Source organism: Mustela putorius, unplaced genomic scaffold (genome assembly GCF_011764305.1).
Source record: "Mustela putorius furo isolate JIRA1106 unplaced genomic scaffold, ASM1176430v1.1 tig00537227_pilon_pilon_pilon, whole genome shotgun sequence".
In the NCBI taxonomy this organism is placed as follows: Eukaryota; Metazoa; Chordata; class Mammalia; order Carnivora; family Mustelidae; genus Mustela; species Mustela putorius.
The window spans coordinates 717,922-743,778 of NW_025422368.1; the positions used below are offsets into that span (position 1 = coordinate 717,922).

General features: G+C 36.6%; 2 protein-coding genes across 2 annotated transcripts; both read right to left on the bottom strand.

The window, feature by feature from the left end:
* Positions 1–2,975: 2,975 nt before the first annotated feature.
* Positions 2,976–3,923, bottom strand: LOC101677788 (olfactory receptor 12-like). The gene has a single exon (XM_004782161.1). It carries the CDS (start codon positions 3,921–3,923, stop codon positions 2,976–2,978), a length of 948 nt encoding a protein of 315 aa, XP_004782218.1.
* A 20,084-nt stretch (positions 3,924–24,007) lies between these two features.
* Positions 24,008–24,943, bottom strand: LOC101678690 (olfactory receptor 12-like). The gene has a single exon (XM_004782164.1). It carries the CDS (start codon positions 24,941–24,943, stop codon positions 24,008–24,010), a length of 936 nt encoding a protein of 311 aa, XP_004782221.1.
* Positions 24,944–25,857: the final 914 nt, after the last annotated feature.

The window sequence follows — 25,857 nt, forward strand, 5'->3', positions numbered from 1 at the left end:
TCCATTGTGTATATATACCACATCTTCTTGATCCATTCATCTGTTGATGGACATCTAGGTTCTTTCCATAGTTTGGCTATTGTGGACATTGCTGCTATAAACATTCGGGTGCACGTGCCCCTTTGGATCACTACGTTTGTATCTTTAGGGTAAATACCCAGTAGTGCAATTGCTGGGTCATAGGGCAGTTCTATTTTCAACATTTTGAGGAACCTCCATGCTGTTTTCCAGAGTGGCTGCACCAGCTTGCATTCCCACCAACAGTGTAGGAGGGTTCCCCATTCTCCGCATCCTTGCCAGCATCTGTCATTTCCTGACTTGTTGATTTTAGCCATTCTGACTGGTGTGAGGTGATATCTCATTGTGGTTTTGATTTGTATTTCCCTGATGCCGAGTGATATGGAGCACTTTTTCATGTGTCTGTTGGCCATCTGGATGTCCTCTTTGCAGAAATGTCTGTTCATGTTTCTACTGCATAATCCAAGGAATTTTATAATTTTCCACATTGAGGTCTTATACATCTTTTGCTGAATTATATTAAGTCCTTGATAATCTCGGGTACAGATATAAATGGTGTAGCCTTTTATTAAATATGTTAGTTGTTCACAGGAAGAGGGAGAAGCAGACTTGCCAATGAGCCAAAGCCCAATGCAGGGCTCAATCCCAGGATCTGAAAATCATAACCTGAGCCAAAGGCTTAACCATTTGAGCCACCCAGGCACCCCATGAAATTGATTTTTTATATTAATCCAGACATTTATATAAATACTTCCTTCATATTTTCTTTATAAATAATCATGTAAATGAACATATTTGAAACATACATACATTCTTTTTAAATAATCATGTAAATGAATAAAAGTCATGTAAATGAACTGTTCATTTATTTAAGTTATAAGTAACTTAAGTTATAGATTATAACATATAAGTTCATATACTTAATCCCTTATACTTGAAATTTCTATTTATGATCACATTGCTCTTACTAGATATAATAAGATGCTGAACTGCATCTTTTTGGGTATAATAGACATTTGTCTATTTCTTAATTTTTCTATTCTTAATTTTAAAGAAAATATATCTAACATCTTCCCCTTTAAAATGTTTGTTCATTCAGTTTGTATAAATGTAATTTGACAGATTAATGAAGTTTAGTTGTTTTTCTTTAAAAAGAAAGAGATTTTATTTATTTATTTGAGAGAGAGAGCATGAACAGGGAAGAGGCAGAGGAAGAGGGAGAAGCAGACCCTCCACTAAGCAGGGAGCCTGACACAGGGCTTGATCCCAGAACCCTGAGATTATGACCTGAGCTGAGGGCAGATACTTAACCGACCAAGCCATCAAGGTGCCCAGAAGTTTTGTTATTTTTCTGATTTCACTGTTTTTAAAATCCTAAAATAGAGTAAAAAGTAAACTTTTTACTCTTCAAATACTCTTTCATCTATGAGATATTGTTTTCTACATTTAAACAACAATAAAAAGTTATCATCTAAATAAGTCAAGTACATCAGAATAAGAAACATCATCTAAAGAATCCTTAACATTAAAAGTAAACAGAAAAATTATTTATATAATGATGAAAACAAAAATAAATTACTTGCAAAATTATGTAAAACTTTTAAATATGTCATTAAAAAAACAGAAAATAAAGTAACCAATAATTCCACATGTGAATTCAGAAATGTATATATGCAGATATCATATTAATGAACCTATTAATTAATGAACATATTAATTAAATGTATTAAATTTATGAGTTGTAATTTTGGAATATATCTTAACAATCAGAAACTCAAAATTCTCATAGTATGAAGTCAAAACTATGGCAAATTTAATTAAGGAATATAAACTGGAGACACCTGGGTGGCTCTGTCAGTTAAGTGTCTGCTTTCGGTTCAGGTCACAGTCCCAGGGTCCTGGGATGGAACCCCATATCAGTCTCCCTTCCCTGCTCGGTGGGGAGTCTACTTCTCCCTCTCTTTCTGTCCTTCCTTCCACTTGTGCTCTCTCTCTCTCATGTTCTGTCTCTCAAATAAATAAATAAAATCTTTTTTAAAAAGAACATAAAAAGATGAAGTTCTAAGGATTAATAATACAAAGTATGGAAAACCACAGACATCAAAAGAATTAAATTATATTAAGATGTGATTTTATGTTCCTCCATACCAATATTTTTTCAAATCTAAAGAAAAATAAGGATTTTCAATCAATATACGGGTTGTGAAAATGATCCCAGAACATAAGTAGACAGTATTGAAACCAATAAACATGAGTGATACTGGAAAGATTATCAAACATTTATTATAAGATCCCACGACAAAATAGTTTTATAGGAACCACATTTATTTATTTATTTATTTATTCATTCATTCATTTTTTACTTTTTGCTTCTTGATGGAATCACTAATTTTTGGATGATGGAAGGATATTATGAAGGATATTATTAGTGTAATACTTTGTACCACTCCTTTGTATAATTTAGACAAAACCAGCAATTTACATTACCATAGCACCTTGAATTCTCATTTGCAAAGATTGGACAGTGGCAAACTTGATTATGATTTGGAGAAAACAAAGAGCATAGTATGTGTCTCTCAGCTTTTTTCTTCTCCTGATACATAGATGGATAAGTAAATACACATATTCACATATATTTGTAGATATTATATCAATAAGTTGAATGTATTAATGTAGTATACTATATTTGTAAGTTGCAATTCTTCATACACCTAAGTAAATAAAACATGGAGAACAAGCCTATATAATAACTAGACATCACACCATGAAATAATTATGTAGGATTATGAAAATCTATATTGGTTTTTAGTCTTTCCTAAAGAATCTATTGATGTTATAAAAAATAAAACAAACCTTGATCTTCAAAGCTTTTGGATGGCTTTTGGTGAAACTATTCTATAAAAAATTCTTGAAAATATTGCTTTTAATCTATCTGTAGTTTCATAGATGGCTGGGTGTCAATGAAAAGATAATTTTTTTAACAATACTCTTTTCACAGCATTTTTCACCTCTCTGTTCCTTAGACTATAAATCAGTGGATTTAACATAGGGATGATAAGAGTATAGAACACAGCTATAATCTTGCTTTTTTCTGGTGAGGACATGGCCCCAGGCTGGGCATACATAAAGAACACAGTACCATAGAATAAACTCACCACAGTGATGTGAGAGCTGCAAGTGGAGAAAGTCTTACTCCTGCCATGGGTGGAGGGGATCTTCAAGACAGTTGATAGAATATAAGCATAGGAAACCAGAATGACAGTTGTGGTGGTGATGATGATGAGGGCAGAGAGAATGAACAGCACAATCTCGTTCACAAAAGTGTCATCACAAGAGATCTTGATCAGGGCTGGGACATCACAGAAAAAGTGGTCCAGTTGGTTTGCTCCACAGAAACGCAAACTGAAGGTGAAACCTGTTTGTATCATGGAATTAACGCCTCCACATATATAGGAGCCAATCACCAAACGAGCACAAGCCTGTTGAGACATACGTACAGGATAGAGGAAGGGCGAGCAAATGGCTGAGAAGCGATCATATGCCATAATGGCCAGAAGAAAGCCTTCGGTCCCAACACAGAGAGCGAAGAAAAAGAACTGTGTTGCACAGCCATTGTAGGAAATTTTCTTGTCCTTTGACAAGAAAGTAGCCAGAGTTTTGGGAGCAATGACTGTGGAGTAACAGAGATCTAAATAGGACAAATTTCTGAGAAAGAAATACATAGGTGTATGAAGTTTGGAGTCTATTTTAATGACAATTATCATGCTAATATTTCCCACCACAATGACCATGTAGATGAGCAAGAAGAGTAAGAATAAGAGAATCTGTATGTCTGGAGCTGTTCTGAATCCCAGCAGAATGAACTCACTCACTTCTGAGTAATTCCTATTCAGCTCTTTCTTCATAGCTGAGACCTATCTGAGAAAATGAGTGGATGGTCATGAAGCCTGTAGAATGCAATGCCTTGTTAACATTTGGTTCCTGAGGTTCTCAGTAGAAGAAAAAGCATTGAGAGGTGTGCTTGACTACAAATCTGACAAAACAGCCTTATTTCTTCTAATATATTTAGTATCCTCATCATATGGGAAATGTGGATGGGCAAGGGATGTCTGGGACAAGTGATGACATCAGTCATTCTATGTCATTTGCTCCAAGCTATGGAATCACGTGTACTGGATCCAAATTTTACCTCTTTCAATCCAACAGAACCTAAAATAACTATCTGCATTTCCAATGCCTTGAAATCTTCTGTCAGATGGAAGATACTAATAATACCTACATTATAGGACTCCTATGAAGGTAACATGAGACTGAGTGTGAAAAGAAATATTTACAATTACTAGAACATCTTAAAAGCATAATAAATATTAGCCAACAAGCAGCTAAAAATTATTTTTAAATTATGAATGGCAACGTGGGTGAAAACATAGTCATTTCCTTTCCCGCCACAAGATGCAGTTAATTTGGTTCTCAAAACATGGATATTAGGAAACATGGATTTGCTGTTTCATAAGGGAGAATGAGCATTTGTCTCAAAGAAAGTCATGTGACATGATGAATCAAACTCCTCCAGGAATGCTCTGTTCAGCCTCTACTTCCTACATCATCTACTCTGAATCTCTAATCTCTGATTCTGGTATATCCACTCTTGTTGGCAGCCGAACCCCAACATGACTTTTTCCTTTTCCTGTTAAATGCTAATGTCTTAGTTATGGAAATTATTCTGTTTACATTGAGGTATTATGGTTGAAATACAAGATTAACTTCCCTAACAAGAGTGGTTTTTTCCTTAACTATGTTGTTAATTAAACTGAAGATATTTATGCAAATAGAGCAAAAAAAATTAATATTGTTTGTTGTTTGCTTTCTCAAGTAACTATCCATCCTTATATCAAACATTAAAGAGACAAAGGTGCACATGGATAAAATATTAATAATTTTTAGATATCAGAAAAATTATATCCAAGTGAAATAAAGGAAATTTTATAATTCTGTGGTCCATTACTTTTTATAATTTCTGAACTGGCAAAAAAAAATTTTCTCTAAAGGAACTTATGGCCATATTTGAAGTCACATTTTTATTTAGAAATTTACATAAAATTCAAAGTACAGTAGAGTCAGAAGTGAAACTGATTTAGCTTCTGTTGCTATTTTTGTGTATGTGAAGTCAAAATGTTTTATTAGTTAAAAGTGTGACATGGGGAGTTAGAGAGGAGAAGGGAGTTGGGGGAAATTGGAAGGGGAGGTGAATCATGAGAGACTATGGATTCTGAAAAAAAATCTGAGGGGTTTGAAGTGGCAGGGGGGTGGGAGGTTAGGGTACCAGGTGGTGGGTATTATTGAGGGAACGGATTGCATGGAGCACTGGGTGTGGTGAAAAAATAATGAATACTGTTATGCTGAAAATAAATAAATTTAATTAAAAAAAAAAGGGCACTTGAAGTAATGAGCATTGGATGTTATATGCAACTGATGCATCACTAAATTCTACTTCTGAAACTAATAATACAATATGTTAATTAAGTTGAATTCAAATAATATTTTTTAAAAAATTATAATAAAAACAAAAATGCAAAACAAAAAGTGTGACATTTTAATTCATATAAACCGAGTTTTAATCCATGTCCTGCAACTCACTGGCTAACTAATCTTAGGCAAGTTGTTCAAATTCTACAGAGTCTCAGTTTTCTCATCAGCGAACTGTAGTTTAGAACATTTACCTCATAGGATTATTGCTATAAGGATTAAATTAAATGATGTATATAAATTAAATGAAATATGTAGCATCTGAGAAGAAAAAGGTACTCAAATAATAAATCTGTGAAAGATTGAACTTAAAAAAAGAAATGTTTGCTAAGTTAAGAAAATGATCCTCAGAAAAGTTGATTTCCAACCATGTACCTTACTTGAGATCCAGCAGATTCCAAACAAGCATCATTGAAGAATTTTAATAACTGATCAATCCATTAATAGAAGCTTTGAGAAAACTGTAGTTAATTACAAAAGTGCTTCACATTACATGTTAGACTTAGTCTACTATCTGAGTATACTCAATCAGTGTTTTTTTTTTTTTTTTCTAAGTCTCATGTATCTCATTTTTACTTAACTGAACTAAAAGAGAACCTTAATTTGGGTCTTCAGTTATAACTTCAAGAAATATCTTACTCTTTATATTCTGCAAATACAAGACTGCAAATTCCTATGTTATCTGCCATAAGTTTGACTTAGCCACATTGTTATTAAAACCGAGAAGGGAGATTAGAAATATATGTATATATTATGTGTGACGTTCTGGAAAAGTAAGAAGGCCCTGGAGGTCAATTAGGTCAGTGTTTGACAAACTTCCCTATACCTCAGAAGCAACTGGGGAGCTTTGTTTTGCTCTGCTCTTAAGACTGATTCTTAGATCACACCTTATTCTTAATTAATCTGAATATGGAAAATTATATATTAGTGAGATGAGTGTGGAGAAGCTTTCATCTATATTTTAAGATTTCCAACTGACTAAAGAAATCAGTTCCTATGTAGAAGTTTGAGAATTAATTAACTTGGCCTTCTTCTTGCTTCCTGGAAGAATAGTGATTGCCTCACCCAAATTCAATCAAAATCATCATTAATTATAAAGTTTCTTCTAAAAAACACTCATAACCCTTCCTGGAATTGTTTTACAAATACTAACTCCAGCAATTTTTATCTTTATCCAACACAAATGTGTAATAAATGAAATTCATTTCTTGCTTTTCTCTCTCTCTCTTTTTTTTTTTTTTTAAGATTTTATGTATTTATTTGACACAGAGGGAGGGAGAGCACAAGTAGGCAGAGAGTCAGGCAGAGAGAGAGGGGAAACAGGCTCCCAGGCTCCCTGTTGACCAGAGAGCCCAATGCGGGGCTCGATCCCAGGACCCAGAGTTCATGGCCTGAGCCAAAAGCAGAGGCTTAAACTACTGAGCCATCCAGGTGCCCCTATTTCTTGTTTATCTGATGCAATAGATGTTTCAAGTAGATCACTACAGGGTTTTGTTTGTTTGTTTTATAATTTTTAAATTTTTTAATAAACATATTATTAGCCCCAGGGGTACAGGTCTGTGAATCTCCAGGTTTACACACTTCACAGCACTCCCCATAGCACATACCCTCCCCAATGTCCATAACCCCACCACCTTACCCTTCTCCCCCCGGCAACCCTCAGTTTGTTTTGTGAGATTAAGAGTCTCTTATGGTTTGTCTCCCTCCCAATCCCATCTTGTTTCATTTATTCTTTTCTTACCCTCAAACCTCCCACATTGCATCTCCACTTTCTCATATCAGGGAGATCATACGATAGTTGTCTTTTTCTGATTGGTTTATTTCACTAAGCATAATACCCTCTAGTTCCATCTACATCTTCACAAATGGCAAAATTTCATTTCTTTTGGTGGCTGCCTAGTATTCCATTCTATATATATATACCACAGCTTCTTTATTCATTCATCTGTTGATGGACATCTAGGCTCTTTCCATAGTTTGGTTATTGTGGACATTGCTGCTATAAACATTCGGGTGCACGTGCCCCTTCGGATCACTATGTTTGTATCCTTAGCGTAAATACGCAGTACTGCAATTGCTGGGTCGTAGGGTAATTTTATTTTCAACCTTTTGAGGAATCTCCATGCTGTTTTCCAGAGTGGTTGCACCAGCTTGCATTCCCACCAACAGCGTAGGAGGGTTCCCCTTTCCCGCATCCTCGCCAGCATCTGTCATTTCCTGACTTGTTAATTTTAGCCATTCTAACTGGTGTGAGGTGGTATCTCATTATGGTTTTGATTTGTATTTCCCTGATGCTGAGTTATGTGAAGCACTTTTTCATGTAGATCACTACAGGTTTATATAAACCAGGTTCACACCCACTTCCAAGGCATTCCTTTACTCTCTTTACATTTCCACTCTATACATATTCTTTATTCTTGGGCTCTGAAAGACCTTTTAGAGAGTATAATTTATATATAGTAAGAAGTCTTGGTCTGGAATATTTGAAGAAGCTTCTGAGAGTTCATGAAACCCCAATAATTTCAAATAAAATTTTGTGCATTTAAATTGCAGGTTTTATGATTTATATCAAATCTAAAACCAACTCTGAACCTAAAGTTATTAGTAATAAAAGTTACAAGTGATACACCTACAAGTGAAGAACAACTGGAGGAGTCAAGATGGCGGAGAAGTTGCCGGATGAAACTACTTCAGCTAGCCTGAGATCAGCTAGATAGCTTATCTAAAGATTGCAAACACCTGAAAATCCATCGGCAGATCCAAGAGAAGAAGAACAGCAATTCTGGAAACAGAAAAACAACCACTTTCTGAAAGGTAGGAACAGCGGAGACATGAATCCAAAGCGACGGGAAGATAGACACCGGGGAGGGGCCGGCTCCCGGCAAGCAGTGGAGCAAGGGCACACAAAATCAGGACTTTTAAAAGTCTGTTCCACTAAGGGACATCGCTCCATAGGCTAAACTGGAACGAAGCCCACGCGGGGTCAGCGTGGCCTCAGGTCCCGCAGGATCACAGAAGGATCGGGGGTGTCTGAGTGTCGCAGAGCTTGCGAGTATTGGAACAACGGGAAAGCCGGCTACAGAGACAGAGCCAACAGTAAGCTCACAGCCCCGGGTTACCTTGAACCGGTCGCAGGCTCGGTGAGCTAGGAGTGCGGCTGGAGGTCAGGCAGACGGGAGTAACTGGCGCTGTTCTCTCAGGGCGCACTGAGGAGTGGGGCCCCAGGCTCTCGTCTCCTCCTGGCCAGAGACCAGGAGGCCGCCATTTGTATTCCCGTCCTCCAGAACTCTACCGGAAAAGGCTCAGGGAACAAAAGCTCCTGAAAGCAAACCCAAGCGAATTACTCAACCTGGCCCCTGATAAGGGGGGTGAAATTCCGCCTGGGGCAAAGACACTTGAGAATCACAACAACAGGCCCCTCTCCCTGAAGATCAACAAGAAATCCAGCAAATACCAAGTTCAAGTACCAAGGAGTGCGGTTTCAATACCAAGGAGAGCAGAAGAATTCCAGAGGAGGAGAAAGCAAAGCACGAAACTCATGGCTTTTTCCCTGTCATTTTTTTTAGTCTTGCAGTTAATATAATTTTTTCTTTTTAATTTTTTGGTTTTTATTCTCGACTTCTGGTAAAAATTTTTTTTTAACTTTTACCTTTTTCTTTTTTAACGTTTTTTAACCAGTTTATATAATATATATTTTTTTATTTTTTATATTTTTCTTATTTGTTTTCTTTTTTTTTCTTTTTTCTTTCTTCGTTTTTGAACCTCCTTTTATCCCCTTTCTCCCCCCTCAGATATGGGATCTCTTCGAATTTGGTTAAAGCATATTTTCCTGGGGTTGTTGCCACCCTTTTAGTATTTTTCTTGCTGCTTCATATACTCTTATCAGGACAAAATGACAAGACGGAAAAATTCAACACAAAAAAAAAGAACAAGAGGCAGTACCGAAGGCTAGGGACCTAATCAATACAGACAATCGTAATATGTCAGATCAAGAGTTCAGAATGACAATTCTCAAGGTTCTAGCCGGGCTCGAAAAAGGCATGGAAGATATTAGAGAAACTCTCTCGAGAGATATAAAAGCCCTTTCTGGAGAAATAAAAGAACTAAAATCTAACCAAGTTGAATTCAAAAAAGCTATTAATAAGGTGCAATCAAAAATGGAGGCTCTCACTGCTAGGATAAATGAGGCAGAAGAAAGAATTAGTGATATAGAAGACCAAATGACAGAGAATAAAGAAGCTGAGCAAAAGAGGGACAAACAGCTACTGGACCATGAGGGGAGAATTCAAGAGATAAGTGACACCATAAGATGTAACAACATTAGAATAATTGGGATTCCAGAAGAAGAAGAAAGAGAGAGGGGAGCAGAAGATATACTGGAGAGAATTATTGGGGGGAATTTCCCCAATATGGCAAACGGAACGAGCATCAAAATTCAGGAGGTTCAGAGAACACCCCTCAAAATCAATAAGAATAGGCCCACACCCCGTCACCTAAGTGTAAAATTTACAAGTCTCAGTGACAAAGAGAAAATCCTGAAAGCAGCCCGGGAAAAGAAGTCTGTAACATACAATGGTAAAAATATTAGATTGGCAGCTGACTTATCCACAGAGACCAGGCAGGCCAGAAAGAGCTGGCATGATATTTTCAGAGCACTAAATGAGAAAAACATGCAGCCAAGAATACTATATCCAGCTAGGCTATCATTGAAAATAGAAGGAGAGATTAAAAGCTTCCAGGACAAACAAAAACTGAAAGAATTTGCAAACACCAAACCAGCTCTACAGGAAATATTGAAAGGGGTCCTCTAAGCCAAGAGAGAGCCTACTAGTGGTAGATCACAAAGGTACAGAGTCCATTTACAGTAACAGTCACCTTACAGGCAATACAATGGCACTAAATTCATATCTCTCAATAGTTACCCTGAATGTGAATGGGCTAAATGCCCCTGTCAAAAGACCCAGGGTATCAGCATGGATAAAAAAAAACAAAACCCATCTATATGTTGCCTCCAAGAAACTCTTTTTAACCCCGAAGGCACCTCCAGATTTAAAGTGAGGGGGTGGAAAAGAATTTACCATGGTAATGGACATCAGAAGAAAGCAGGAGTGGCAATCCTTATATCAGATCAATTAGATTTTAAGCCAAAGACTATAATAAGAGATGAGGAAGGACACTATATCATACTCAAAGGGTCTGTCCAACAAGAAGATTTAACAATTTTAAATATCTATGCACCCAACGTGGGAGCAGCCAACAATATAAACCAATTAATAACAAAATCAAAGAAACACATCAACAATAATACAATCATAGTAGGGCAATTTAACACTCCCCTCACTGAAATGGACAGTTCATCCAAGCAAAAGATCAGCAAGGAAATAAAGGCCTTAAACGACACACTGGACCAGATGGAAATCACAGATATATTCAGAACATTTCATCCAAAAGCAACAGAATACACATTCTTCTCTAATGCACATGGAACATTCTCCAGAATAGATCACATCCTCTGTCCTAAATCAGGACTCAACTGGTATCAAAAGATTGGGATCATTCCCTGCATATTTTCAGACCACAATGCTCTAAAGCTAGAACTCAACCACAAAAGGAAGTTTGGAAAGAACCCAAATACATGGAGACTAAACAGCATCCTTCTAAAGAATGAATGGGTCAACCGGGAAATTTAAGAAGATGAAAAAAATCATGGAAACAAAAGAAAATGAAAATACAACGGTTCAAAATCTGTGGGACACAACAAAGGAAGTCCTAAGAGGAAAATATATAGCGGTATAAGCCTTTCTCAAGAAACAAGAAAGGACTCAGGTACACAACCTAACCCTATACCTAAAGGAGCTGGAGAAAGAACAAGAAAGAAACCCTAAGCCCTGCAGGAGAAGAGAAATCATAAAGATCAAAGCAGAAATCAATGAAATAGAAACAAAAAAGACAATAGAGCAAATCAATGAAACTAGGAGCTGGTTCTTTGAAAGAATTAATAAAATTGATAAACCCCTAGCCCGACTTATCAAAAAGAAAAGAGAAAGGACCCAAATAAAAAAAAATCATGAATGAAAGAGGAGAGATCACAACTAACACCAAAGAAATACAAACTATTATAAGAACATACTATGAGCAACACTACGCCAACAAATTAGACAATCTGGAAGAAATGGATGCATTCCTATAAACATATAAACTACCACAACTGAACCAGGAAGAAGGAGAAAGCCTGAACAGTCCCATAACCAGTAAGTGGATTGAAACAGTCATTAAAAACCTCCAAACAAAGAAAAGCCCAGGGCCAGACGGCTTCCTGGGGGAATTCTACCAAACATTTAAAGAAGAACTAATTCCTATTCTCCTGAAACTGTTCCAAAAAATAAAAATGGAAGGAAAACTTCCAAACTCATTTTATGAGGCCAACATCACCTTGATCCCCAAACCAGACATGGATCCCATCAAAAAAGAGTGCTATAGACCAATATCCTTGATGAACACAGATGCGAATATACTCAACAAAATACTAGCCAATAGGATTCAACAGTACATTAAAAGGATTATTCACCACGACCAAGTGGGATTTATTCCAGGGCTGCAAAGTTGGTTCAACATCCGCAAATCAGTCAATGTGATACAAAACATCAATAAAAGGAAGAACAGGAACCATATGATACTCTCAATACATACTGAAAAAGCATTTGACAAAGTACAGCATCCCTTCCTGATCAAAACTCTTCAAAGTGTAGGGATAGAGGGCACATACCTCAATATCATCAAAGCCATCTACGAAAAACCCACTGCAAATATCATTCTCAATGGAGAAAAACTGAAAGCTTTTCCACTAAGGTCAGGAACATGGCAGGGATGTCCATTATCACCACTGCTATTCAACATTGTACTAGAGGTCCTATCTTCAGCAATCAGACAACAAAAGGAAATTAAAGGCATCCAAATCGGCAAAGAAGAAGTTAAATTATCACTCTTCGCAGATGATATGATACTATATGTGGAAAACCCAAAAGACTCCACTCCAAAATTGCTAGAACTTATACAGGAATTCAGTAAAGTGTCAGGATATAAAATCAATGCACAGAAATCAATTTTCTACACCAACAGCAAAAACCAACAGCAAAACAGAAGAAAGGGAAATTAAGGAGTCAATCCCATTTACAATTGCACCCAAAACCATAAGATACCTAGGAATAAACCTAACCAAGGAGGCACAGAATCTATACTCCGAAAACTATAAAGTACTCATGAAAGAAATTGAGGAAAACACAAAGAAATGGAAAAATGTTCCATGCTCCTGGATTGGAAGAATAAATATTGTGAAAATGTCTATGCTACCTAAAGCAATCTACACATTTAATGCAATTCCTATCAAAGTACCATCCATCTTTTTCAAAGAAATGGAACAAATAATTCTAAAATTTATATGGAACCAGAAAAGACCTCGAATAGCCAAAGGGATATTGAAAAAGAAAGCCAACGTTGGTGGCATCACAATTCCAGATCAGCTCTATTACAAAGCTTTCATCATCAAGACAGCATGATACTGGCACAAAAATAGACCCATAGATCAATGGAACAGAAGAGAGCCCAGAAAAAGTCCCTCAACTCTATGGTCAACTAATCTTCGACAAAGCAGGAAAGAATGTCCAATGGAAAAAAGACAGCCTCTTCAATAAATGGTGCTGGGAAAATTGGACATCCACATGCAGAAAAATGAATTGGACCATTCCCTTACACCACACACAAAAATAGACTCAAAATGGATGAAAGACCTCAATGTGCAAAAGGAATCCATCAAAATCCTTGAGGAGAACACAGACAGCAACCTCTTCGACCTCAGCCGCAGCAACATCTTCCTAGGAACAACGCCAAAGGCAAGGGAAGCAAGGGCAAAAATGAACTATTGGGATTTCATCAAGATCAAAAACTTTTGCCCAACAAAGGAAACAGTTAACAAAATCAAAAGACAACTGACAGAATGGGAGAAGATATTTGCAAACGACATATCAGATAAAGGACTAGTGCCCAGAATGTATAAAGAACTTAGCAAACTCAAGACCCAAAGAACAAATAATCCAATCAAGAAAAGGGCAGAGGACATGAACAGACATTTCTGCAAAGAAAACATCCAGATGGCGAACAGACACATGAAAAAGTGCTCCATATCACTCGGCATCAGGGAAATACAAATCAAAACCACAATGAGATATCACCTCACACCAGTCAGAATGGCTAAAATCAACAAGTCAGGAAATGGCAGATGCTGGCGAGGATGCGGAGAAAGGGGAACCTTCCTACACTGTTGGTGGGAATGCAAGCTGGTGCAGCCACTCTGGAAAACAGCATGGAGGTTCCTCAAAATGTTGAAAATAGAACTGCCCTATGACCCAGCAATTACACTATTGGGTATTTACCCTAAGGATACAAATGTAGTGATCCAAAGGGGCACGTGCACCCTAATGTTTACAGCAGCAATGTCCACAATAGCCAAACTATGGAAAGAACCTAGATGTCAACAGATGAATGGATCAAGAAGATGTGGTATATATACACAATGGAATACTATGCAGCCATCAAAAGAAATGAAATCTTGCCATTTGCGACAACATGGATAGAACTAGAGGGTATCATGCTTAGCAAAATAAGTCAAGCGGAGAAAGACAACTATCATATGATCATATGATCTCCCTGATATGAGGAAGTGGTGATGCAACATGGGGGCTTAAGTGGGTACGAGAAGAATAAATGAAAGAAGATGGGATTGGGAGGGAGACAAACCATAAGTGACTCTTAATCTCACAAAACAAACTGAGGGTTGCTTGGGGGAGGGGGTTTGGGAGAAGGGGGTGGTATTATGGACATTGGGGAGGGTATGTGCTTTGGTGAGTGCTGTGAAGTGTGTAAACCTGGTGATTCACAGACCTGTACCCCTGGGGATAAAAATATATATTTATTAAAAATAAAAAATTATTAAAAAAAATCAATGCACAGAAATCAGTTGCATTTCTCTACACCAACAGAAAGACAGAAGAAAGGGAAATTAAGGAGTCAATCCCATTTACAATTGCACCCAAAACCATAAGATACCTAGGAATAAACCTAACCAAGGAGGCACAGAATCTATACTCCGAAAACTATAAAGTACTCATGAAAGAAATTGAGGAAGACACAAAGAAATGGAAAAATGTTCCATGCTCCTGGATTGGAAGAATAAATATTGTGAAAATGTCTATGCTACCTAAAGCAATCTACACATTTAATGCAATTCCTATCAAAGTACCATCCATCTTTTTCAAAGAAATGGAACAAATAATTCTAAAATTTATATGGAACCAGAAAAGACCTCGAATAGCCAAAGGGATATTGAGAAAGAAAGCCAAAGTTGGTGGCATCACAATTCCAGATCAAGCTCTATTACAAAGCTGTCATCATCAAGACAGCATGGTACTGGCACAAAAAGAGACACATAGATCAATAGAACAGAATAGAGATCCCAGAAATAGACCCTCAACTCTACAGTCAACTAATCTTCGACAAAGCAGGAAAGAATGTCCAATGGAAAAAAGACAGCCTCTTCAATAAATGGTGCTGGGAAAATTGGACAGCCACATGCTGAAAAATGTAACTGGACCATTTCCTTACACCACACACAAAGGAGACTCAAAATGGATGAAGGACCTCAATGTGCAAAAGGAATCCATCAAAATCCTTGAGGAGAACACAGGCAGCAACCTCTTCGACCTCAGCCGCAACAACATCCTCCTAGGAACAATGCCAAAGGCAAGGGAAGCAAGGGTAAAAATGAACTATTGGTATTTTATCAAGATGTAAAGCTTTTGCACAGCAAAGGAAACAGTTAACAAAATCAAAAGACAACTGACAGAATGGGAGAAGATATTTGCAAACGACATATCAATGAAGGACTAGTGTCCAGAATCTTTAAATCTTAGCAAACTGAACACCCAAAGAACAAATAATCCAATCAAGAAATGGGCAGAGGACATGAACAGACATTTCTGCAAGAAGACATACAGATGGCCAACAGACACATGAAAAAGTGCTCCATATCACTCGGCATCAGGGAAATACAAATCAAAACCTCAATGAGATATCACTTCACACCAGTCAGAAAGGCTAAAATCAACAAGTCAGGAAATGACAGATGCTGGAGAGGATGCGGAGAAAGGGGAACCCTCCTACACTGTTGGTGGGAATGCAAGCTGGTGCAACCACTCTGGAAAACAGCATGGAGGTTCCTCAAAATGTTGAAAATAGAACTGCCCTATGACCCAGTAATTGCACTACTGGGTATTTACCCTAAAGAAACCAACGTAGAGATCCAAAGTGGCACGTGCACCCGAATGTTTATAGCAGCAATGTCCACAATAGCCAAACTATGGAATGAAACTAGATGTCCATCAACAGATGAATGGATAAAGAAGAAGTGGTATATATACACAATGGAATACTATGCAGCCATCAAAAGAAATGAAATTTGCCATTTGCGACAACAATGGATGGAACTAGAGCGTATCATGCTTAGTGAAATAAGTCAAGCAGAGAAAGGCAACTATCATATGATCTCCTTGATATGAGGAAGTGGTGATGCAACATGGGGGCTTAAGTGGGTAGGAGAAGAATCAATGAAACAAGATGTGACTGGGAGGGAGACAAAGCATAAGTGACTCTTAATCTCGCAAAAGAAACTGAGGGTTGCTTGGGGGAGGGGGTTTGGGGAAAGGGGGTGTGATTATGGACATTGGGGAGGGTATGTGCTTTGGTGAGTGCTGTGAAGTGTGTAAAGATGGTGATTCACAGACCTGTACCCCTGGGGATAAAAAATATGTTTATAAAAAATTAAGAATTTAAAAAAAAAAGAAAGAAATGTGCAGAGGACATGAACAGACATTTCTGCAAAAAATACATCCAGATGGCCAACAGACACAGGAAAAAGTGCTCCATATCACTCGGCATCATTGAAATACAAATCAAAACCACAATGAGATATCACTTCACATCAGTCAGAATGGCTAAAATCAACAAGTCAGGAAATGACAGATGATGGAGAGGATGCGAAGAAAGGGGAACCATCCTACACTGTTGGTGGGAATGCAAGCTGGTGCAACCACTCTGGAAAACAGTATGGAGATTCCTCAAAATGTTGAAAATAGAACTGCCCTATGACCCTGCAATTGCTCTACTGGGTATTTACCCTAAAGATACAAACGTAGTGATCCAAAGGGGCACGTGCAACCGAATGTATAGCCGCAATGTCCACAATAGCCAAACTTTGGAAAGAGCCTAGATGTCCATCAACAGATGAATGGATCAAGAAGATGTGGTATATATACACCTTGGAATACTATGCAGCCATCAAAAGAAATGAAATCTTGCCATTTGCGACAACATGGATGGAACTAGAGCGTATCCTGTTTAGCGAAATAAGTCAAGCGGAGAAAGACAACTATCATATGATCTCCCTGATATGAGGAAGTTATGATGCAACATGGGTGGTTAAGGGGGTAGGAGAAGAATAAATGAAAGAAGATGGGATTGGGAGGGAGACAAACCATAAGTGACTCTTAATCTCACAAAACAAACTGAGGGTTGTTGGGGGGAGGGGGTTTGGGAGAAGGGGGGTGGGGTTATGGACACTGGGGAGGGTATGTGCTATGATGAGTGCTGTGAAGTGTGTAAACCTGGCAAATCACAGACCTATACCCCTGGGGATAAAAATATATTATATGTTTATAAAAATTAAAAATTAAAAAAGAAACAATAATATTTTCTCATAGAGTTGCTGTATGGGTTAAATAAGTTAAAATATGTAAAACACAGCCTTATATTTATGCAAGGTATCATTATTATTATATCTCACATATACTATGAAACACTAAGTTACATTTCAACAGCAACTGCACCAATGATATGACACTAAGATTACACAATAAGAAGAAAAAATAAACAAGATAAATGGGCCTGCCCACAAAGGAGGAAAACAAATTTTAAATTTTTTAAATTTAAATTTTTTTCTTTTTCCCATTTTTTTAAATTTAATTTCTTTTCAGTGTAACATAATTCATTTGTTTATGCACTACATCCAGTCTCCATGCAATATGTGCCCTCCATAATACCCACCACCAGGGTCCCCCAACCTCCAACCCCCACCCCCCCCACCCCTTCAAAACGTCAGATTGTTTTTCTGGGTCCATAGTTTTTCGTGGCTCATCTCTCCCTCCAATTTCTCTCAACTCCCTTCTCTCCATCTCCCCCAAATTTTAAAATTTTAAAACAAAACAAATTTTAAAAGAAACTGTTGGTTTGAAGAAAGTGAACTGTCAGTGTGGCATTGAAGATGTCTGTCTTCCCAAAGTTCAAGAGTGCAGAGTGGGCTAACAAGTGTAATTTTACTGTCCAGAAGAGAGGATTAGCAACACCAGTGGGGTAAAAAGATTCAACCAGTGAACTCAAACATATTTAAAAAATAAAAGGCACATGACTGACTCCTACTATAGTGATTCCTTAAAAAAAAAGGAATCATTCCTGGCCTATGAATGATGGACATCCAGATCATTTATGACATAGAATCAAAGAGAATTCTCGAGGTTGGAATACAAAATGCCAAGAACTTAGAGAAATGATCTTAAGAATCAAAACGTCATCCCCAAAAAGAATCTGGCTTCAGAAAGTGAGATTATTCTTCAAAAAAAGTAACAGAAATATATAACATTCTTCCGTGAACATCATGCAGCCTATGCAGGCAGCTTCATCAACAGTAGAACAGTTTTACCTATAACATGAAATTTAATTTTAATCCACAGGACTCTTCAGTGTTCAGTGAGAAGCAATGGGTACATTGGCCATACCTATGGAAGCCCCTTCTTAAACTGAGAATTAAAAAAAAAAAAATCCTAACTAAAATAACTGTATTGCTGCTACTTAGGAAGATTGACAAAGAAGTTTAATTTGACCTGGAAGTTAAAAGATATGCCTAGAATTCTGATTCTTGTCAAGAAGAAGTCATAGGTGCCAGAGTCACTCTCTTGCCTGAATCAAGAGAGATTCAAGAGAGAACATCTCTCTCTCTCTCTCACTCGGGCTCTGTGTGTGTGTTTGTGTGTGTGTGTGTGTATAGTGATTTCTGAAAGGTGGGAAAGAAATATGGTAAGCCCAGTAATTATTCCGGTTCATTTCACTTAGAGCACTTCAAAATTTGAAAATGTAGTTAAAAATGATCCCATAAAGAAAAACTCTGGTTTGGTTCACTGGTGAATTCTACCAAACATAAAAGTAAAAACTTAGTGATAATTCTACACAAACTTTCCCAAGGAAATTAAAATGAGAAAACACTTTCTAGTTTAGTGTATGAAACTAGTGTAAGGTTAGTGGTAAACTAGATAGGAAAAGGACAAGATAACTACTAGCCAGTATCTGCTGTGAACATAAATGCAAAGTTTCTAATCAATATTTAGTAAATTCAATCTAGAAAAACAGCAAAACTATAATATAACTAGGTAGAAGTTATCCTAGGAATATAAAACTGGTCTAACATTCAAAAATAAATTAATCTGGGGCACCTGGGTGGCTCAGTGGGTTAAAGCCTCTGCCTTCAGCTCAGGTCATGATCCCAGGGTACTGGGATGGAGCCTTGCATGGACTCTTTGCTCAGCAAGGAGCCAGCTTCACCCTCTCTCTCTCTGCCTGCCTGTCTGCCTACTTGTGATCTCTGTCTGTCAAATAAATAGAATTTTTAAATAATTAATTTAATTTAATTAATTTACTATTTTAACAAACTAAAATGGATTTCACATATACTTAATAAACCAAATATACAAATTTATCTTTAAATTCATATGTTATATATTACATATAAACGTGATATATAAAAATTCATATCATATATATGTATATGTGTGTGTGTTTATGTGCATGCATATATGTGTGCTGACCAACTCACACACATAGCCAAAAGTCCACATAGAAACTTTTGACACCCCCAAAACTTTATTAATAGTCTACTGTTGACCAGAGCCTTACTTATAACATAAACACATACAATTAACACATATTTTGTACATTGTATGTATTATATACTGTATTCTTACAATAAAGTAGCTGGAGAAAAGATAGTTTTACTAAGAAATTCATAAGGAACAATCACCTCAATTGAACATGGGAAAAACATTTGACAAAACCAGACAATCGTGTCTGATAACAACTCTCAGCAATTTCCCAGCTTAATAAAGAGCACCTATGCAAAATCCATGGATAATATGACCCAGAATGATAAAAGGTTGAGTGACTTCTAATATCAGGAACAAGAGGGATTAGAATAATTTTAATGTAATTGATACTGGCTTAGCAGAAGTTTCACAGGATTCAAAATTATGAACAATTTTGTTGAAACAAAATTTTACTTTTTCAAACACGACATTATCTAATGACTTTCAATGTAATGAAATAACTATTGTAATGGTTTTGTCTACTCTAGTGTCCCTGTATCAAATCACATTTAGTGATAGCATGTCAAGTCAAATATTTCTCCCAACAATTTGAAAAAGAAAAAAAATAAAGAAAGAAAAAAAAAGGAAAAAGAGAAGAGAAGAAATTAAAAGAAAAGGAAAGGAAAGGAAAGAAAAAAGAAAAGAAAAGAAGTAAGTATTGATATGAAAACATTTAGAATGATTTGTATTAAAAACTACCACTATTTAAGCAGTTTAATAAAATTAAAGGGACTATTTTGCATTGATTGATATATTAAGCATTGGTATATAAACATTACTGAACAACTTGTTAAATATTTTGAATATCACCACTTTTGGTCGCCACTAAAGCAACTCAATCATTATTCAAACTCTTCCATAATAAAAACTCTTTGTCCAGATGGCATCACCAATCAGTTCTCCCAAACCTTCAATGAAGAAATAATATGTTATATGATCTCTTTTCAGAATAGAAAAGTTGGAAAAAGTTGCCATTTAAAAAAAAAAGATTTTATTTATTTATTTGACAGACAGAGATCAAAGTAGGCAGAGAGGTAGGCAGAGAGAGAGATACGGAGAAGCAGGCTCCCCACTGAGCAGACAGCCCAATGCGGGACTTGATCCCATGACCCTGGGATTATGACCCGAGCCGAAGGCAGAGGCTTAACCCACTGAGAGCCACCCAGGCGCCCCAGAAAATGTTGCCATCTTTTAATGATGTTTAAGACAAGCTTGAGTCCAAAATGTGCCATAATTCTTGTGAGGAAAACAAATAATTCTGTCTTGATTATAAACATACTATACAACCATTCTGATAAAATTCAGTAAAATCCCATGAAACTGTATCTCAAGACAAATTCAGAAATAATATAATTAGCAAATATTTTCCATTTTCTACACAGCCCTTTTCTGAAAAAAGGATGAGATTCTACAGGACTTACTTTTGGTGAGGGAAAAGCACAAAAGGAAAGAAGGGAAAGCAAGGGTGGCAATGTCAAACAACTTTACCTCAGGAAGACACAGGTATAGGCTTACTTTTCACATATCTTCTTGCAGTAAACCAACCTCCCTTGCTCAGGACAATATGGTGGAGATGGAAACTAAGTAATTAGGAAGAGCTTTGAATTTTTTTTTTTTTGATGATATAGATTTGATCGGAAATATTGAGCCAATAAAATCGCTTATCAAAAGGATAAGCTAGAGCCTTAGGTAAACAATAATCTGTGTCAAGAGCTCAGTTAGAGGGAATCAAAGTAGTTATAAAAGAATGAAAAGTACAAGGATACAAGATCTTAGAGAAGTAAATAAATGTGTAATTCATCTCAATATGTCCTTTAACCAATATAACTTTTTTTTTTTTAGCTTTAAGGCTTTTATTTTTAATTGTGGGAATTCTATCAATTTCTTTTTTTTAAAATAATTTTTTATTTTTTATAAACATATATTTTTTACCCAGGGGTACAGGTCTGTGAATCACCAGGTTTACACACTTCACAGCACTCACCAAAGCACATACCCTCCCCAATGTCCATAATACCACCCCCTTCTCCCAAACCCCCTCCCCCAAGCAACCCTCAGTTTGTTTTGTGAGATTAAGAGTCACTTATGGTTTGTCTCCCTCCCAATCCCATCTTCTTTCATTTATTCTTCTCCTACCCACTTAAGCCCCCATGTTGCATCACCACTTCCTCATATCAGGGAGATCATATGATCATATGATAGTTGTCTTTCTCCACTTGACTTATTTTGCTAAGCATGATACCCTCTAGTTCCATCCATGTTGTTGCAAATGGCAAGATTTCATTTCTTTTGATGGCTGCATAGTATTCCATTGTGTATATATACCACATCTTCTTGATCCATTCATCTGTTGATGGACATCTAGGTCCTTTCCATGGTTTAGCTATTGTGGACATTGCTGCTATAAACATTCGAGTACACGTGCCCCTTTGGATCACTACGTTTGTATCTTTAGGGTAAATACCCAATAGTGCAATTTCTGGGTCATAGGGCAGTTCTATTTTCAACATTTTGAGGAACCTCCATGCTGTTTTCCAGAGAGGTTGCACCAGCTTGCATTCCCACCAACAGTGTAGGATGGTTCCCCTTTCTCCGCATCCTCTCCAGCATCTGTCATTTCCTGACTTGTTGATTTTAGCCATTCTGACTGGTGTGAGGTGATATCGCATTGTGGTTTTGATTTGTATTTCCCTGATGGAGCACTTTTTCATGTGTCTGTTGGCCATCTGGATGTCTTCTTTGCAGAAATGTCTGTTCATGTCCTCTGCCCATTTCTTGATTGGAGAGCTTTGAATTCTTACCCATCGTTCTGGAAGTTCCTTTCTATCACAGTATCCAGAATTCACTTCAGATTTAGTTGGATGACAGCCACCAGATGGCAGCAACTGCAGCTGTGTCCATCCAGAATTTGCTTCTGGAGCCAGAGCCCTCCAGGAACACTGAGCAGTTCTGGATCCTCTCAATCATATCATTTACCATGATAATTAGGCACTTACTTTAGAAAAGAATATTATGGAACTACTCCTATCATGTTAAAACAGGATTTTAAAGCATTAGAAAAATTTATTCAGTAGTATATAAAAAGTATATATTATTATGACAAAGCAGGACAAAACTTTTATTTCCTTTCTACATTTTTTAAATGTTAAAAATATTCCTAACTGTTGGAAAAACACTTGAATAAAGACCTCAGTCCACACCATATAAGATAAAAAAAAAACTTTATAATAACTAAAATTCAAATATAATATATGAAAACTTTAATATTTGAAAATATCAGATTTTGAATGGGTAAGTATATGTGAAAAAAGACAAAAAATAAAATTATATACAAATGTTATGCTACTTCACATGCAAAATTGATTAAAATATCAAAAGAGAATAAACAGAATAATATTTGCACAAATAATGGCAGGATATGGGGCACATGGGTGGCTCATTCGGGTAAGCGTCTGACTCAGCTCAGGTCATGATCTCAGAGTCATGAGATTGAACCCCGAGTTGGCATGGAAACTGCTTGAGACTCTCTCTCCCTTTCCCTTGCCCAGCCCCCATCCTCGCTTGTGTTTGTTCTCTCTCTCTAAAGAAAAAATTAAAATAATGACAGGATAATGGGTCAATGACAGAACTGACCCCATATCTATACCTCCTTTCATAAATAGCTGTTTCTAGATTATGAGATTACATCTTTAGAATATTCCACATGCTTTGCAATATATATTTGAATAATAAAAATTCTGGAACCATACTAGTGTTGAGTTTTGACTATACCAAGTTACTTAGTCTCCAACTGCCTCAATGTACTCATTTGAAAAACAGTGATAAAAGTGATGTTATATGTTCTTTATGTATAAGCTTTTATTATAAAATATATCATTTAATTTTTAGAAAAAACGAATTAAAAATTAATACAATATTACTGCCACATATTTTCCATGTAAATAATTCTTAAATAATATTCTGGGGATCCTCTTTTTATAGCAGTAGCAATTCTAAGGATGATAGTCTTCAAAATATAAACCTGAGTCTTTGGGAAAGAAAGGTTTGAGTAAAACTCAAAAGTACTATATGTAACCATTACCATTCTGTTTTGCCCCTACACAGTGTGGCTGCTTTCTTTTCCAAATGAGTATTAATATACTTGCTTTGTAGGATAAAATAGTTCACACAGATGTAATATTTTAATTCTCATACAATAGCAGCTCTTACTACTTACTTCCTAAAGTAAAACTGAAATGAAGATATTATTATCACATCCAAAATTGAAAACAATGTTTTCATATATTCTAAGCATAGAAATACCATTTTGTATCACAGAAAAGCATTTGATGTCATATATAAAAATATCTTTTATATATTAATATTCCAAGAACAAGGATAACTGGAACCCTTAGAAAACAAACAGTGTCTACTGGCTCATGGCTTTACAAACATTACGGAAAGAATCATTTCCAGTGTAGTATTCTCTTCACAGCATCTTTCACATCTCTGTTTCTCAGACTGTATATTAAAGGGTTTAGCATTGGTATTATCAATGTGTAGAGCACCGCTACGATCTTGTTTTGTTCTGGGGAGGAGATGGCACCAGGCTGGGCATACATAAAGAACACAGTCCCATAGAACAAACTCACCACAGCTATATGGGAACCGCAGGTGGAGAAGGTCTTACCCCTGCTGTGGGTAGAGGGGATCTTCAGGACAGTGGAGAGGATGTAAGCATAGGAAACCAGAATGACAGTTGTGGTGGTAATGATGATGAGGGCAGAGAGAATGAACAGCACAATCTCGTTCACAAAAGTGTCATCACAAGAGATCTTGATCAGGGCTGGGACGTCACAGAAAAAGTGGTCCAGTCTGTTTTCTCCACAGAAACGCAAACTGAAGGTGAAACCTGTTTGCACGATGGAGTTGATGCCTCCACAGATGTAGGATCCAGTCACCAACTGAGCACAGACTTTCTGTGACATGTGCACAGGGTAAAGGAGAGGGGAGCAAATGGCCGAGAATCGATCAAATGCCATTACAGCCAAAAGGAAGCCTTCAGTTGTGACAAATAGAGCAAAGAAGAAAAACTGGGCTGCACACCCATTGTAAGAAATCTTCTTTTCACTAGACATGAAGTTAGCTAAAGTTTTGGGAGCGATGACTGTGGAGTAGCAGAGATCTAAATAGGACAAGTTTCTAAGGAAGAAATACATAGGCATTTGAAGTCTGGAATCCATCTTAATGACAATTATCATGCTAATATTTCCCACTACAGTGACTGTATAGATTAGCAAGAACACTAGGAATAAGAGGATTTGTAGTTTTGGAGGGGTTCCAAAGCCTAGCAGAATGAACTCTGTCACTTCTGAGTAATTCCAATTAAGTTCGTTTTTCATGGCTGAGATGTAGGTGGAACTGGAGAGATGTAAAAATGAAAGAAATAAGTGATCAGAACACTAGTTTAAGTAAAAATAACTAAAAGCTAGAATGGAAAAAATTTTATCGTATTGTTCCCAATAAATTACAAAACAGCAATACAGAACAAATTGTTATTTTTAAAGAATAAAGAATTTAATCTGATTGGTCACCCTTTGAGATATACCTATTTTGCAAATAATGCAGGCTTGTTCTCTAAGCATGCTTTGGAGAAATAGAGATTCTAGCAAAGTGTATAGAAACAAGATCTCATCGATTGCTTTCCCTTGAGTTATTATCAGTTATTACCATTGAAAGTTGCCTTCTCTGTGGAATATATTTCTCACAGACATAATAATCCACTTAAAACTTCATTTGGAGTGAAACTCTATTAAATTGATGATATCTTTTTATTTTTTTAAAATCATTTAGCTTCCTTATCTACTGTAAAGATAACAGACAAATATTATATTTATTTTTCTTTTATTACAAGGAGAAAAGCTTCATATTCTGACAAAAGAATCTTCTTTTTTACCTGGTAACTCATATTCTTATTTCTTTCATTATTTTTTGTCCTTATGGTGATGTGCACTCTTATTGGCACAATTCACTTACTAAAAACAGAAGCAATTCTTGAGTATATTTTCTAAGCATGATTTCATCAGACTTTTGTTTTTTCTCTTTCTCCTTTTTTCCTGCTTTCCCTCCCTCCTTCCTTCCATCCTTCCTTCTTTCCCACTTTTATTCCCTTTGGAGTTTTCAAGGGTGCAAACTAGGTAGGGAATTCTAAGATCTTGGATAGAGATTATTCTGTCCTTTCAGAAACAAACAAATCTAGTAAAAATACAAAGTTCTGTGCATATGGAGGAAAGAGGGCACATATGACAATTTTAAG